The sequence below is a fragment of the Mercenaria mercenaria genome, chromosome 13, assembly GCF_021730395.1.
Source record: "Mercenaria mercenaria strain notata chromosome 13, MADL_Memer_1, whole genome shotgun sequence".
Classification (NCBI taxonomy): domain Eukaryota; kingdom Metazoa; phylum Mollusca; class Bivalvia; order Venerida; family Veneridae; genus Mercenaria; species Mercenaria mercenaria.
Window position 1 is genome coordinate 17,034,443 of NC_069373.1, and position 17,015 is coordinate 17,051,457.

Consider the following 17,015-nt stretch of genomic DNA (forward strand, 5'->3'; position numbering starts at 1 on the left):
TTGCTTAGTGCAGTTCTTTTACTTTTAAGACGGTTTACAATGTGTAATGTGTCAAGTATGCGCACAGAGACGGTTTCTACAATCAAAGAACAATCAACATGTATAGACCCTAGTATGGTTCCCGGCTTCAAAGATTTCTGCATGGACATATTGCACAGTCCAACTGAGCCGTCTCCGGGGCCAGCTAACATCAATAACGGTATGGGTTTTTCTGTTACTGAGGACGAAAAGAAATAATGTCCATAACATTGTGAATAATAGTAATAGGTTTTCAGTCTGTCTTATTCTGTCACGGTGCAGTCATATATTAGTTGTCTCATATTACTCACATGTTTGTTATGTCATCTAGTAGAGAACGTATCTTAAATTCTAGAAAGAAACATGACAAAAGCTTAGGAATAGAGGAATTTAGATTAATGAATTACAGTCGTCCTATAATCTTGCATTTTGTGAAAATTGTGTTTAATGATGAATAAGTTTTTCACGTTTATTGTCAAGTTTGCAATATATATAATTAAGCCGCACCATGAGAAAACAAGCATAGTGCATTTGCGACCAGCATGAATCCAGACCAGCCTGCGCATCCGCGCAGTCCGGTCAGGATCAATGCTGTTCGCTATGGTTTCAATAAGCTTTGATAGGCGAACAGCAGGCTGGTCTGGACCCATGCTGGTCGCAAATGCACTATGTTTGTTTTCTAATTGTGCGGCTCATTATGTTTTCAGTGTATGGAATGTTGATATTGATAACAAAATAATAAATAAAATTTGATCTTTTATTCGTATGGGTATGAATTAATTTTTGCATCACTGAAGCCTGAGTTTCTGCGAGTTCTTTTACTGAAAATGACAAAGATTTTTTTTTTTACATGTTGATTATACCGGACACAATACACCATCGCTCCGTTTCAAATTTATGAGCATGTTTTATAGTATCTCGTCATTAAATCGGATAAATATTGGTTCTTGTTAGGTTTAATGTCACACCGACACAATTATAGGTCATATGGCGACTTTCCAGCTTTTGATGGTGGAGGAAGATCTCAGGTGCCCTTCTGTACATTATTTCATCACGGGCCTTCCGTAAGCCAGCACATAAATATTTCAACGTTGAGCCTCGCTAACATCAGTGAGAGGCAAGTGATTTGAAGTTAGCGACTTAACCACTCGGCCCCTACGATTATCATTGGTGTACTTATTTTATTTCTAATAGTATTATATCATTTGCCGTAGAAAAGTACACTGAAGCCGTATGAAATACAAATATGTTTTATTCGTTACAAGAGTTTACGTACTGTACACTTTGCCTCTCATTAATCAAGTACAGAAAAGATTATCGGATCTGTCAGCAAATTTCTTTCCTTATTTACATTTCAATTCAGGCTCTGAGTAGAGCCAAAGCCAGGATAAATATTTCCAAATGCTCTTTTATTTCAGATGAAGACCAACATGTCCCTCCAGATAGCACAATTCACGAAAGCAAACTGATCCTAGGTATGGAAATGGCCATTTTATTCAGCATAATACTGACCCCTTCATTTTTTTTAAATATCGTGACTAGATTTCTTTTCAAACAAGTGATATCTGTTAACACTTTCATGCAAATGTTCATCATCGAAATGAATGCGCATTGTCCCTAATTAATTGCCTGGGACATTTGCAGATAAAATTAAAAGCAGTTAAAGCAATTTTCTCACATTTTAACAAGACAAGCTAATAAAACTTCAATAAAGAACTATTGATTCAATGGTGTATCGGAAATATTTAGAAATAAAGCCAGTTTATCATTTGCCTTATTGATTTAAAGGGAAGTAGTTAATACTTTTAACTGTTTTATTGGCTGTGGTGCCTTTGTCTGTACAGTATTACTAGAATAATATTTTTTTCTTTATTTTCAAACTCAAAATTTGAAAAATGTCAGTATCCCTAACCAAAGACACGGGAATCGTACCTAGTACGAAAAAAGAAAGATCAATTTGATATATATGATTTTATTCCCCCACTCGACAATAAAAGACCAGAATGAATGTATGTGGTGAAATATGTGAGCCCTGTCAACTGATATATTGGTAAAGCAGTTGAAAGGGGCCGCGCATTTTCTTTTTTATCTTATTTATAAATATTGTCACTCTTTAGCAGCCGATAGTAGTGCTTCTGTCATGTATATCGTGTATAGAGAAATACTAGTTACCCAAAAATATAAACAAATGCTGAAAATTGATTATGTTGCTTCTATCTGCCGTACTATAAAGATTATATATGATATCATTATTATTTTGAAAATTACGACATTTGTTAAATAAACAAAACGTTCATAATACAAAGGTGTTGCAGCGATTTTATCCTTCCAAAATAGAGAGTTGCACTTCAAAATTATATTGAAAAAAAATGTTAACACCTTAAAACCAAAACGGGACTTCCGTAAAGCAATACTTTTACAACTTAGAATGAAACCTGTAATTACCTTTCATTTCAGATAACGGTAATTGTTTTGGTACAGCGATTTTGGTTTCGGTTGCGATAGGTTGCTTTCTAGCAGGAGGCTTCAGTGTTTGGCTCGTCATGTTCTGCTGTAGAATGTCTATGTATGTCAGAGTTTTCTCATCAATACACATTTGAGCCGCACCATGGGAACACCAACATAGTGCATTTGCTCGCTTTCAAAGCCTATTGCAATTAGAGATACCGTTTAGCGAACAGCATGGATCCTGACCAGGCTGCGCTGATGCGCAGACTGGTCTGGATCCATGCTGGTCGTACTATGTTGGTTTTCTCATGGCGCACAATTTTGTTTTTGTTAAGTTTACCGTCGTACCGACATTATTATAGGTTATATTGCCACTCTCCAACTTTGATGTTGGATGAAGACCCCGAGTGCCCCTCCATTCATTATTTCATGCACCTAGGTAAAACCGCCGACCTTCCGTAAGCCAGCTAGATGGCTTCCTCACATGAAGAATTCAACGCCCCGAATGAGGCTCGAACCCACATCGGTAAGGGGCAAATGATTTGAAGTCAGCAACCTGAACCGCTCGGTCACAGATACACCTTCAATACACGTATTTAAACATTCAGTGTGTCAAGAATTTATATAAAAGTTACGCTCAGAACGTGCAGAAAGTAATCTTATTTTGCAAGTGATTTTTACTGACACGTTTATATTTAGATTTAGAACGAAAATAAAAAAAAACATGTTTCCTTTTCATAGGTTTTCTTTAGCCTACGCTTGTCTATTCTTTTTCATATGAAGACATAAGAAAATGTGTTTAAGGGGATATTTATGTGACTTTTCATATTGGCCCTTTGCCTTCTTTTATATAACTTTATATTAATTTCAACCCGAGTTGATAGTACCGTTAGCATCTATAATTATATATAAAGAGCCAGCTCAAAAACCCATTTCACGTTGCCATTCTTTATGTGGAAAAGCAAATGAGAGAGTAAGACAGAGTTTCATTTCATAATATGATATTAGTCTGTACTCCTTTACATCAATAGATTTGCAAGAAAAGTATCACATAACATGTATAATAAAAGAAAATGTTTTAACAACAGTTGCAAGAATCTGACCTGAAGCTATTTCAGTGACTTTATACTTGCATTTTAATGTATGTTTTGTAAGAATATCTTACCTAAGCTATACTTTTCGGTGTCTGGCTTGATGTTTAGTCTTTCATTTTCTTCCAGGTGTTTAAGATCCCCTAATAAGAATACAGTTGTCGCAGATGCTAGTAATGGTCGCGCGAATTGGAACTCAACGGTATAATTATACTCTTTTTTTTTACCTCTAAACAAGGAGAATGTTGATACATTCTTAATAAATTTTGTAACATTTTTGTCTATTTTTAAATACATACGAAAATAAATAAATGTATATATACGTAATTATCGTGGTAAAATTGTACCTAACCATTTCTTTATGAAATCGATATATCTAATTTTGTTCATCAAATTAAAATAATCAAAGTCATTATTTATACTGTCACTTTTGATATTATTACAACGAGGAATTTATTTTACGGTTTATACCCCAGTCACACATACGGCGCGGATAGCTACGTCTAGCTACGGATAGAAACGTAGTAATCCGTATCGATCCGTACCTGAGCCGTCCGGATTGGTACGAATAGATACGGATTACTACTTTAAGGTACGGTTCAAGTACGATCGATACGGATTGCTACGTTTCTATCCGTAGCTAGACGTAGTTATCCGCGTCGTATGTGTGACTGGGGTATTACAGTGAAATACTGAAATATATCAGTGAAATAAAATGGATATTTTCATTATATCAAATCAAATATCATTTTATTCACATTTCATTATATTATATCATTAACTGGTGCGGATCTACAACTGAATGCGAAAGATTATGAATTATAGATAACCCGTAATTCTTTGCAAAATATACTTCAGTAAAGATATACATGTAGAGTACCGACACGAACATAAAGATACGCTCCATCATAATAAAATGTGAAAGAAATCTAGAAACTTTTAAGAACTACTTCACAAGTTTTTAACATAGATATCGTGACGTCACAATTTGGAAGTCACGACGTAATACACGTGACGTCGGGGTAAAATGGGTATGATTTGACTAAAACTATTGAGAGTACATTAAATAAAAATAACATTTATTTCTTTCATGTGTAGAATCGATATATATTTCACTCGTAAACACTTTAAATTACATTTTACTCGTGACTGCGCCACCCGTGTATATATTGCAAACGGTATTCACTCGATGAAATATATTTTGATTTTACACTGAAGCAAACAAATATCCTCTATAACGTATAGATTTCTATTTCACTTTTGCAAATTTTAAAAGAAAGTTTTTAAAACGCTGTCTCGAAAAAGAAGGTCATTCAAATGTTATATTGCTATCTAATTTCAGAGCCGTGATAGGCCGATCGGATCAACAAGCTCTGCTCAGTTATTAACAAATGCTTCTGCAGAATCAATGAGTACAAACAACACATTATTATCTACCGGGGAAAGCCCGCCTTTTGACAGTAAGATAATTCCTGTTGGAGGAATTGTTAAAAATATTATTAAAATGTGATAATATTAGAATCAAGAGTATTTATATAGAATGTGAATTTGACGTGTACGACACGTTAAAGTCACGTTATTGTATAGCAGCCAGTGCTTTCTATATATCTTTCACTCTGCTGAATTCAATGTGCATTGTAAAAAAATCTATTGTAAGAAATTAATTTTTTAGATCTTACTAAAAGTTGAGTAGATCTAGTACAAGTATCTGATTTGCAATGAGGACAACATGAGTTATTGATGGGCTTGCTGAATGTGATTGTTATCTTAATTTGGTAAACTACGTCCGTGTTCATTTTGATTTTCAAGTTTTACAGAGAAGACAGAAACTATTGATGCACATATTAAAATGTAATTTTATCTATACTGGAAACGTTGAAAAAGTATCTAAAACTATTTTTCAATGGAACAAAAAGAAAAAAGAACGAAAAGAAAAACAAATGTTAGACAATAGGCATCGTTTCGTGTAGATATGGACACCTTATCATTTGAAGTTTAAAAACACTTTTACTTTTACTTTAAAAGCAATCTTCATATTACATATATCGAGTAAAATATGTTTATGTTCAGGATACAGTACCGTCTTATTAACAGCACGGTGACGTCATTCCAGTAGTAATGTTATACAATGTATATTGTTATATTCATTCCGTCTGATGACTGAGATATCGCAATTTTCTTTTGCCGTTCAAACTTTAAGATCCGCAGCTTTCATTGCTGACAAACAAACGTTTTTCTATTTTTATCTATTCGATATGTCACATTTCGATGGAGGGTTTGACTGACGCTGTTTACGTGTTTTAGCGTTTCATAACGGCCACATCATCCGACTGCATGCGTTAAAGGCCTACTTATACAGTGAAAGCATAACGATATAAACACGTCACAAGAATTTCAGATATATTTTTCAGCTTCACGTTCTACAGAAGCGTCTGCTGCATGGAATAGATCCGGGAGGCAGCAGGGCGGCCATTCACGTTCGCCTTCAGCTCCTTGGCCAGACATAGGAAGACCTTTGTTACCAAGTTCAAGATCTCGTTCTGCACAGTGGAATGGCCCTCGACGAACGACATCCGCTCACTCAACAGCCCAAACATCCCATTGGGCAGACTCTGGTCTGATGTCGTTACCAAATGCCCAAACACCATCGGCGTCATGGATCGACCATGCACAGCCGTCTTTCACAAATGGTCATTCCCATTCCGCGCCTTGGTTAGACACAATATATAGCCCTGCGAGTGAAAGTTCTTCTCGAGATTACCAGAGTATCCACGGTGGTTCGGAGAATCCATACGCACCTTGTAGTGAAAGTATGTTTGAATTTAGTTGTGACCATTGCATATTTTGTCATATAAGTCTGTACGTACCTCATCTCATAATATATTGAGATCAATACAATATATTGTCTTGCTTGTAAGGGGCATAGTTTGAGAGCTTCAAAATTTGGATTTGCCTTTATTAAATGATTAAGAAGACTGCCGTTTTATATCTAGTGACCTTATTGCTATCCTTATGCGAGTCGTAAACACATAATTAGTTGAAACAATTTTTAGATTAGAATAGGTTATGTACATGCATTTCATCATAATTGAAGTGTTAAGGTTATTTGATTACAAGTGAAATTACGTTTAGAAGATAAAATAACCTTAACGGTAGAGGAAATGCATTCAGTTAAATTTTAGCCTTTAGTAGACCATATTGTAAATTGGTTCTGCCAAATACATGTATGTCATCAATGATACTAGGCAAAGTGCCATTTTAAATGTCTTAAACTTTCTTACCTTTGCAGGTAGCAGTGATTATTCTGCCGCGCAATCACATCGAGTAATGATAATACGTGACGGGGAGATATACCAGCCCAGCAGTGAGAGTAGCGGAAGTAATAACGATTATACAAGCCTCAAAGGACAGCGCTTCAGCAGACAGAACGAAAGCATTTACTACCCTACTAGTGAAGGTAAAACTCAGATTTCTCATGTAATCATTTAAAATTTAGAAAATGTCAAATGTTGTATGGATAAAACTCCGCTTTAAATTATTAACAAATTTTGTATAACCAAAGGGTTTTTTTTTACCACACTTAGTCTTTTATTATGTCAGTGATTATTACTTCAACCTTTACATAAGCAACTGTTATTTATAGGATATAGTGTTTTATTTTCAAAGGAGTCATATTCTATGCTATTGATAATTAAAAGAAAGCTTTATGACTTATCGAAATACTTTATGATAACAGGGTCAAATAAAGATTACGCAAGTTTGAGCAATGAAAAGGATAAGAATATGATCTCAGTGAGTAATTTTAATGCAATAGATGAGACTGATCAAAGAGAAAATGAGAACCATCTCAACAATGTGACATTCAATGTTAGCGGCTTGACATTCCCAGCACAAGCATGTTCCAGATCTAACCTCGGATGGGCATCTAATTTACAAGAAATAAATGAATATGAAACCGTAGATTCTACACTGAAGCATGAAGAAAAAGATGTGGATGTTAGTCATGTCAGAACGCTTGCAGATATGTGTGATGTTAATCATAACACTGAAAGTACATTACAAGCCCATGAGTATTTTACTTTGGAACCTTTGCAGAACCAAAAGATGTAAGGTCACCAGGCATGTTCGCTTAGTGTTTCAGCAAGGCCTTCTTTACTATGAAATCCACACGCCTATTATTAGTTTGAAAATGAATAGTTGTTAACAGCTTCTAAAACTTGATATTTTATGTATATCAGATAATGTTTTCAGTATTATACATTGACTCGAAATTGCAAAGATGACATGATTTGGTATTCATGAAGAAAAACACGTTTGTTAAAGCTGTTATGACGTATAATTATTTCATGAACATTCAAATTATTCGTCATGAAATAGCAGGCCTATATAAACAAAATTAATGGTATACCTTTAACAGTTACGTCACATCAATTTATATGTTTGCATGTAAACTGTTACAAGATTTTTTAAAACGTTTTTCTAAAATTCTAAAACTTTTATTTTCCCCCTAGTAAACAAGATATGCATCACTTTTATCATTATAAAGTGAATGATAGCTGTATTTCATATTAACAAATTACAATAATTGGAGAACGACAAACGTAATTAAATATATTACAGTATAGTTATCTTTAGTATTATCTCTAGACAACAAGCAAAATCTTTCTGCTCGTGTAACATGCCCATAATTTAGGAAGTGATATTTCTAAACCACTGAAAGTCAAAATCATGATATTTTTAGCTCGGTTTACTTCCATGTATTCATTTAGTATTACTTATACAATAGGGAGTGAAATAGTCACGTTTAGCGTACCCTTATATATCACATAAACATATACTTTAAAGGTACCGACAGTTCGCGGCCCTTTACTCACAAGTCCTTGATCCACCCCTGACTACATTGATTATCTCTTTCGTACATATTTCGTATACGTTAATATTTCCCATACGTTCGTTTCTTTTTTGTTGTTTTTTTACCCCCTTGCCGATGAAATCGGGAGTGGGTATTGAAATGGCGTTGTCCGTCCGTCCGTGCGTGCGTCCGTCCGCAGCCATTTCTCAGTAACTAGCAGGTAGAATTTCATAAACTTGAAATAAACATGAACCAACATACTGCGATGATGCCTGTCAATTTTTGTTTTTGTTTTGGATTGGTCAATTTCCCTTAGAGCTATTGCCCTCGATTTAATGAAAAATCCACGTCTGCAACCATTTCTCAGTAACAAACTGGTAGAATTTCATGAAACTTGAAATAAATATGAACCAACATACTTCGATGATGCCCTTCATTTTTTTTAATTGGTCAATTTTCCTTAGAGTTATTGCCCTTGATTTAATGAAAATTCCACGTCCGGAGTCTTATTGGTAGAATTTCATTAAACTTCTTTCATTCTTTTCCATGAACATTTATTATAAACATGTGAAATTGTGTACCCACACCTGGGCACCCCCTTCCCTCGGTCACCCCCCCTCCCTCCTCTCCCACCCCCCACCCCCTCAAAAAAATTTCTTTTTTTTTTCATTCCTTATTTTTTAAAAATTTATTTCAAACCTTCCATGAATATTTACCAACACGCAAAGTTGTACCGTTCCCCCACCTCGCTACTGTAGCCAGTGATGCCCACCACCACGACCATGCATTTCCCGCTCCCCCCTACCCACCCCAACATTTTTTTCTTTCATTTTTTATTTTCCATCAATATTTATAATCAACATGTGAAGTTTTGTACCCTCACCCGATCTCCCCCGCCCCACCCCCACCTCCCTCACCACAAGAAAATATATTTTTTTCCATTCCTTTTTTTTTAAAAAAATGTTCAAACCTTCAACATCCACACCCACCCCGCCGCCAGCCATGTTCAAGATACCGTACTTGATTGTGCTCTCTTAAGGACATCTGTTCTTTTAAGTTCAAATGTACATGTTAAATAGCAACACTTGGTGCCAAACTACACGAAGACATTCGTTCTAGTTACACTTCAAGCTCACATTTCAAATAACTCCATTTAATTCTAAAAGCTTAGCTTATTACAGTAAACATATTCCATTCAAAATAATTTCATTACTCAGGATCAACATAACATACATTTGATATGTACACTTAAAACATTCATTTTCTGTTAAATTGATTTTGACTAATGAAATTATTTGCTTCTTAGTAACATCCTTTTTGCCGGATATATTTTTTGCCATTCCTCACCACAAACCCTTTCAGCGGGGGATACCAATTCATTGTACTTGCTTGTTTTTCTTCGGTTTAACGTCACACCGACACAATTATAGGTCATATGGCGACTTTCCAGCTTTTGATGGTGGAGGAAGACCCAAGGTGCCATTCCGTGCATTATTTCATCAAGAGCGGACACCTGGGTAGAACCACCGACCTTTCGTAAGCCAGCTGGATGGCTTCCTCACATGAAGAATTCAACGCCCCGAGTGAGGCTCGAACCCACATCAATGAGGGGCAAGTGATTTGAAGTCAGCGACCTTAACCACTCGGCGTCGGAGGCCCCTCATACGTTCGTAATAAACCACTGTTAATAGTATGGTGATAATATGTTATATAGTAATTTTGTAGCGTGCACGGTCTAGCTCGGTATAAAAAATATAATATAAATTTTTCTATGGGCTGGCTTCCTTGCCGACTGATTGGAAAACAAATGATTTTAAAATTATTGTTTATATGTAACACATAATTAATGCGAATCAATCTATCCCAATTAAACTGATGATGAGCACTCAAAATTAGTGGATGAAATCTTGTTGTATTGTGATTCACAACAAACAATGCCTGAGGTGAATACTACACACAAGCTTTGCCGTACGGCAAAATACCACTAGATGTCGAGTTCCTATCGTCGTGGCCCTTAAACGAAATGCAATGTTTTGAGTAAGGACTCAGACTGTGATAGGAGGTCAAGAACCTAATACATGTAGTATTTGGTAATATGTTGTACTATTTATTTTTCAGCGAAGTTATTCGCTAGGAAGCTTGGCAGATTCTATAATATATTTATTCTGACGTTGTTGACTCCTCGGTAGCCAGGCAGGTTCTGATCTCTTTGTGGCACTGTCCTGGTATTAATAAGCTTTTATCCAACTATAATTAATGAGCGCTCAATGATTTTGACGAAATCAAACTCCTTAGTATAATGATCATCGAAGTGCGTAATTTGTCTTTAATTTGTGTACTTTCCGTAGTTAGAGCATAAAACTATCGTAATTATCGCACCAATAGAAAGAACTTTCTTTTCTAGTACTTCGTTAGAGATTTATATTTATTATTTTAAGTCTATCATCTAAAATATTGAATTATGACAAATCATTGGTGGTTCGAATATGGTTGGGTCTAATTCTTCATATTTAATAATGAAGAAATTAACAATGTAACTAAAACAAATGCTGTCATTAAATTATACTGAAAAGAAACAAGTCTAGACACAAAATAAATGTGGCTATTCTCTACACAATAGCCACCGTTATTGGGGAGGTTTGAGTATTTTGATTTGCAAGCAAGCGCGACATCGTCATAATGTGACGTAACTGCAGCTTTCTTTCACATCGTCTTTTCGAGGATGATACACATAAAAAATTTGAATAGATATTCACTTGCATAAATTTTCAAAGTGCGTGGAAATATCGGAAAGTTTCATGATAATACTACCCGTCTGCACGGTCTGGTTGAGGGGCAGAGGAGCTCGGAAGACGGCCGCGGCTGCACAGTTGGAGATTGACACAAGAGCCGTGACCAGTACTAGATCTACCAAGTCACCAAAGCGGAATGTCATAGGCTGTCAAGTAGAGACTCCAATTCCTGATCCATTGGTGAATCGTAGGGATTGTATTACATCCGGACCTAATACTGGATCGTCGGATAGTGGTGTTTGTGCGAGATCCGGGGAAGCAGTAACTTCGGTGGCACCTTGCAGTTAGATGAAGGTAATAGTATTCTAACGAAGTGGCCTTTATCAGATATAAACATTAGACCCATATTTTCTCTACCAAATGTAGTACCGAGCGTACATACCGAGTTAGGTGTTCATTTATCGTCTGCCTTGAAAGGTAAAATAATTGCTGGTGAGCTTATTGGCTTGGTTGCTCTTTTGAACATAAAAATTGACACCGGTTACTAAACTCTAAAGTTGAATTCAGTAGGGGAGCTTGTTGCAAGTATCGACAGTATCTTAAGGGATATGATATTTTTAGAAATGGTGCCCGTAATTCTTGCGCTAAATTTATGGGGTAGTGTTATAGCAAATAAAAAGATTATAATGTGGATTGATAACGCAGCTCTTGTTGAAGTTCTCAATAAGCAAACCTCAAAGTCAAAAAGAGTAATGATTCTTGTTCGGAATTTTGTACTTTTAGCAATGAGGAACGGCATTATCTTTAAAGCAAGGTATATCGCTTCGCGCGTTAATTCAATATGTGACTCTATTTTTCGTAAGCAGTGGGACAGATTTCATTTATTGGCACCAGAAGCGAATCGGTCACCGGAAGAAATACCGGAGCAGTTTCACGCGATGATTTGCAGCAAAGCAAAATTGTTACTAAGCGCTCTTACCGCACTGGGCTTAAACGTTCTTCGGAAGTTAGAAAACTACTTAATATGGTTGAGTGTTGGCCACCGTTGTTAGACCATATTGTGCAATTTGTTGCATATTTATCGCTAAATGCTATCGCACACTCGACCGAAAGATTGTACCTATCGGCAATCAGTTTTCATTGTAAAATTAATAACTTAACCGATCCAACTAAATCATTCGTGGTTCAAAAATGCTAGAAGGGCTTCGTAGAATTAAGTCAAGTAAAGACACAAGACTTGTTGCTCTGTCTTCTGAAAAGGCATTGAGTACATACGTTTTTGGTTCTTAAGGTTTGTTTTTTATATATTTATACACGAGCATTTTTGTGTTTTACAGCCATGCTGTTCCAACGTGTGTAAGAGATTCACGGAGGGGATTACTTTATTTCCCACTGTCCCAGTCTTGACATGGTGGGGTAAGAGTGAGGTTAGGTGCACAAAACAGATGTTAAGACCCATGGTGTATTTGCATGACCTTCCAGGCGGTGCCCACTGTTCCTTGTTGTTTCTTTGGTGTTGTGTGCTGTGTGTTTGTGCGCCTTTTGTCCCTTAATGTGGCTTGGGTAGTGTGTGTAGTGTAGTGTGTGTGATCACGCGTCTGCGTGCTGGGGTTTCGTTTGAGGAGGCTACTTTTTGGTTCGTGGCATTTCCCTGTTTGATATATTTCCTTTGTTTATTTTCCCTATAATCGGGCCCTACTAGCTTCTTCTTAAAATATTTGCACAGGTTTGCAAATCCAGTAATGAAAGTCACTGTTTTGCATGTTCATATACTTTGGCATTCATGGATTTTTACGTGTAGGAAAAATCATGTAAAGAAGTCCGGCGTAGCCGGATGCTTACAGATTTGAATTGAATAGAAAAACTCGTTTACTATAAATATTGTCACTCAAAACTGACCAAGTGGCAGGGAATTACTATAAAATAATGAAGATTTAACGCCATTTCATTGCCATAATGATATTTTTTAATTTCGAACAGATAACGGATGCGATCGGTCTCTATTTTGCCACACTAATTCCTTACAATTACACCTATCAGGTTTCTGCAGTCTAAAAGGACACTTGCGATAAAGGTGGAATATTCGAAGTATATAGCAAACATTTAGGATAGGGGCTGCTACAACTGCTGCTGTGATGGCAGTACCTGTAGAGGACATAAAAAGGGCTGGCAGATGGATTCGGAATGCATAAGCGTATATTAGAACATAAATTTAAGGTTACCAATTATAAGGCTGTAAACGATCACTAATTGTCTCAATATTGATGCAGTAACTTTTAAGTTTAAATTTAATTATGTAGCAAAAGATGCGGTGGTCCGTGCTTGTCTAACGCTTTATCAGGTTTGAACTGCGCGTCGTCCGATATGGCGGAACATAGGACCTGCAATATCAGTTGAATGATAAGGATTGTAACATATCGTTGCTGCTCTTCTTTACCAAAGTCAGCATCACCTGATAATGTAATTACAAAAACAAATGTTATGAACACTTTGTAGTTGTGCTTCAGGGTTCGCCCATATGATCGATTGTGATGACCTGGTGTTCCCGATAGAGCCGCGCCCTCTTTCGCCAAAAACTTTAAATTCATAGGACATTACTAGTTCAATAAAGTAGATAAAGAAATAAACAATATATGTCATTGAATTGAACATTGTATTGGTTGTGCTATTTCATATCAATAAATTTTAAACCTTCTGTGTGTTGTAGAAATCTTCCCCAATAAATGTGGCTATTCTCTACACAATAGCCATCGTTATTGGGGAGTTTTGAGTACTTTGATTTGCAAGCGCGCGCGACATGGTTACGTCATAATGTGACGTAAATGCAGTTTTCTTTCACATCGTCTTTTCGAGGAGGAAACACATAAAAAATTTGAATCCCGCCCTCCCACCACATTCAAGATGATGTTTAGCCTTTAAATACTTTTCTAAACTCAGGGCTGTTGTGATAATAGATATATTTTAAGGCCTTTTGATAATGTATATCTCTTTCATTTGTAACTAGATTTTCTAACTTGAGCTAGAAGTTATTATAGAGCCAGTCTAGTCTAGCTGTAGATCTAATTTTAATTTGTAAAGTCAAATACTGTCTTATCAATAAAATGGAATTGTTAAGTTTTAGTGGTTTTGTATATACAGTATGCCTTAACATCTCTATTTTAAGGTGTTTGCTGCTGTTGGTATATACCTATTTTCAGGCAATGACTGCAGTTGCTAACATTAGATGTCCAGTGCCAATCTAGTGCGGCCCGGAACACCGATCACAAGGCGTCAATCTGTCAACAGTATGAAAATTCTGCAATCTGGGACTTTTTAAGTTTAGTGGTAGTTCTAAATGTGTTCTTGTGTTGGGTGGAACATCGGACCTGCAATATCAGTTGAATGATAAGGATTGTAACATATCGTTGCTGCTCTTCTTTACCAAAGTCAGCATCACCTGATAATGTATTACAGAAACAAATGTTATGAAAACTATGTAGTTGTGCTTCAGGGTTCGCCCATATGGTCGATTGTGATGACCTGGTGTTCCCGATAGAGCCGCGCCCTCTTTCGCCAAAAACTTTAAATTCATAGGACATTACTATCTCTATAAAGTAGATAAAGAAATAAACACTATATATCACTGAATTGAACATTGTATCGGTTGTGCTTTTTCATATCAATAAATTTTAAACCTTCTGTGTGTTGTAGAAATCTTCCCCAATAACATTTCGATATTTTCATAGATTTTAGATATATTTGTCAGACCCTGTAGTGAAATTTCAGCATATTTTAGATCCATTCTACAGATTATTACCTCTTTATGTGAAAGAGCCTTTTGTCAACTTACATCACTATTATCTAGTCCAATATCAGAAGAGTATCATGTGTTAGCAATATCTAAACGCTGTTAAGCTTGTAACATTTCTATACAATTAAAACAAACACCAAGTTATGTAGATTTTAAATATTTTAAAACGCTAATTGAATCGATTGATTAGCTATAAAAGAGACAAAATCACAATTGTTACCAGATAAAAGGTATAATTTAAATCAATAACGGATAACAGAAGTATCGATGTACATGAACAAAAAATCCCAGACAACAAAAGTTTCAATCAATATTATATAGCTAAAAGTTGTTCGTTTATATTTCTGATGAAAAATATAAGCTGATATAAAATTCATGTCTTACATTCAGCTAACAATAATAGCGGTATTATACATATTTGCAAACGATATTAATATCATTTTTGAGTAATTCCGAAAAATCTAGATAACCTTTTTCAAGGAGTCTTTCCACGAAATTTAAACGAAAGACGTAGGTGCCGGGGTGATCTAAACCCAACAAAAATACATGATCTTCCTCTAGAATTGTTTAAATTACTCGGTTATCAACGACATGTACATGCATAAAGTTTTATTACATAGTCAATTAAAGATTCCGTTAAGTTACAGTGGAACCTGAAACGTCAATATTTTTCCATATTGACGTTCCAGTTTCATATCGGGTGCGTGAAGTCATTTGTGACGTCAGTTTCATGCCTGTCGTCACGTTAAAAAAATTCTTTAACAACGGTATTTTCAGTTTTACTCAGACTAAAGAACAAATTTATATCATCTATACAAGTGTAGTATGTGTATGTAATAAAAAGATTATTAGATTTTCATCGAGAAATATGCACTCGTTCTTTCGCGGAATAATATTGCTCACATAAAGTCGCACAATATTTCCGTTGCAGAACTCCTGCATATTTCTCGAATGTAATAACCTATAAATATTCTACAGAAACATTAGGTTAGGACAATCTGTAAACTCATCGGCAAACTTCACAAAACATCCACATTTGTTTTCATCTTGGACTGTCATCAAATATATTACAACTTTGACAATTTTAGTTTAAATAAAATGAAAGGAAACGCATAAAAACACTAAAGACAAAAATATTAATAATTTACAGATATAAACAGATCATAAGTCATATTTCTAAACTGATGATGTGAAGATATAAATTAGAAATATTTTGCATGAATAATGAAACATTTCTATTAACAGTTAGTATTACAGAGACTTGTCAGACGAGTCACACGCGTCTTCCAGTCGGAATTCTGCGTACTTTCAGCTAAAACTTTCAAAACAGTCACCTTTTAATTTATTGATTTATACATGTAATTATAAAATATTTGTCTGACCAGTGATACGATGCAAGCATGATAAAGACATTCTAAGGTTACTTTGAAAGTACAGTACCTGCACTTCTTGCAAATAAAGTTATGTGTACTTACACGAGCGTACCGCTTGCATGCGTATGGGTGTGTGCGCGCGCTTGCGCGATTATTTTTAGTCAGCACCTAAGTTAGCTCATAAGGCGACTCCCCTGGTTCTTTGGCATGCCAGGTGCAAAACATCGATATACATGGGACTCATATCTCATTGTTAAGAATATTTGTTAGAGGAGCAGGGGCTCGAATTCACGACCACTGGTTTCGTAGTCGGCCATTGTTACCGCTGGACAACTTCGTCTGCTCTTGTTCTGATAGCTCGGATTGGCCATATTTATATGTTTTGATATATACAACCGGATGTTTGGTCACTAGTGTAAGAGTTTGCACAGCAGGTAATTATAACTATTGTCTCGCCAAACAAGACTATAATTTAGGGTAAATGAGGGGATGGCTAACCATCAACCCTGAGTTTCCTTTTTCAGGTTCTTGTCTTTTTTCAAATTGTTTTTTTTTATGTTTTGAATATTCCTGGTGTTAGTTACTGGTCCCTGCCTCCTTTTAAACTGGTTTAATAAAAGATACATTTTTTTAAAAATATAATGCTGATAAGTCAATAGAAGCTATATTGTTGAAATCAATCTTCCGTTTAGTTTTTGATGGAGTTTACGT

The 17,015-nt window shown here is 35.7% G+C and overlaps 1 protein-coding gene across 2 annotated transcripts; it reads left to right on the forward strand.

The window, feature by feature from the left end:
• LOC123529594 (uncharacterized) lies at positions 1 to 8,181 on the forward strand. Of its 2 annotated transcripts, none has more exons than XM_053521269.1 (8): positions 1 to 199; positions 1,437 to 1,493; positions 2,476 to 2,584; positions 3,687 to 3,759; positions 4,900 to 5,017; positions 5,969 to 6,367; positions 6,847 to 7,014; positions 7,294 to 8,181. In XM_053521269.1, exons 1-8 carry the CDS (start codon positions 40 to 42, stop codon positions 7,665 to 7,667), a joined length of 1,458 nt encoding a protein of 485 aa, XP_053377244.1. In that variant the 5' UTR covers positions 1 to 39; the 3' UTR covers positions 7,668 to 8,181. The 2 variants fall into 2 exon arrangements, with proteins under 2 accessions (XP_053377244.1, XP_053377245.1); XM_053521270.1 differs by having other exon boundaries at positions 5,984 to 6,367.
• Positions 8,182 to 17,015: the final 8,834 nt, after the last annotated feature.

What these genes read in the sequence shown, in the direction of transcription:
- LOC123529594 (XM_053521269.1), top strand. Translation starts at nt 40, where the DNA reads ATGTGTAATGTGTCAAGTATGCGCACAGAGACGGTTTCTACAATCAAA. An exon ending in GGAAAGCCCGCCTTTTGACA is followed by an intron (nt 5,018 to 5,968) that starts GTAAGATAATTC and finishes TATATTTTTCAG; the next exon opens with CTTCACGTTCTACAGAAGCG. An exon ending in ATACGCACCTTGTAGTGAAA is followed by an intron (nt 6,368 to 6,846) that starts GTATGTTTGAAT and finishes TTACCTTTGCAG; the next exon opens with GTAGCAGTGATTATTCTGCC.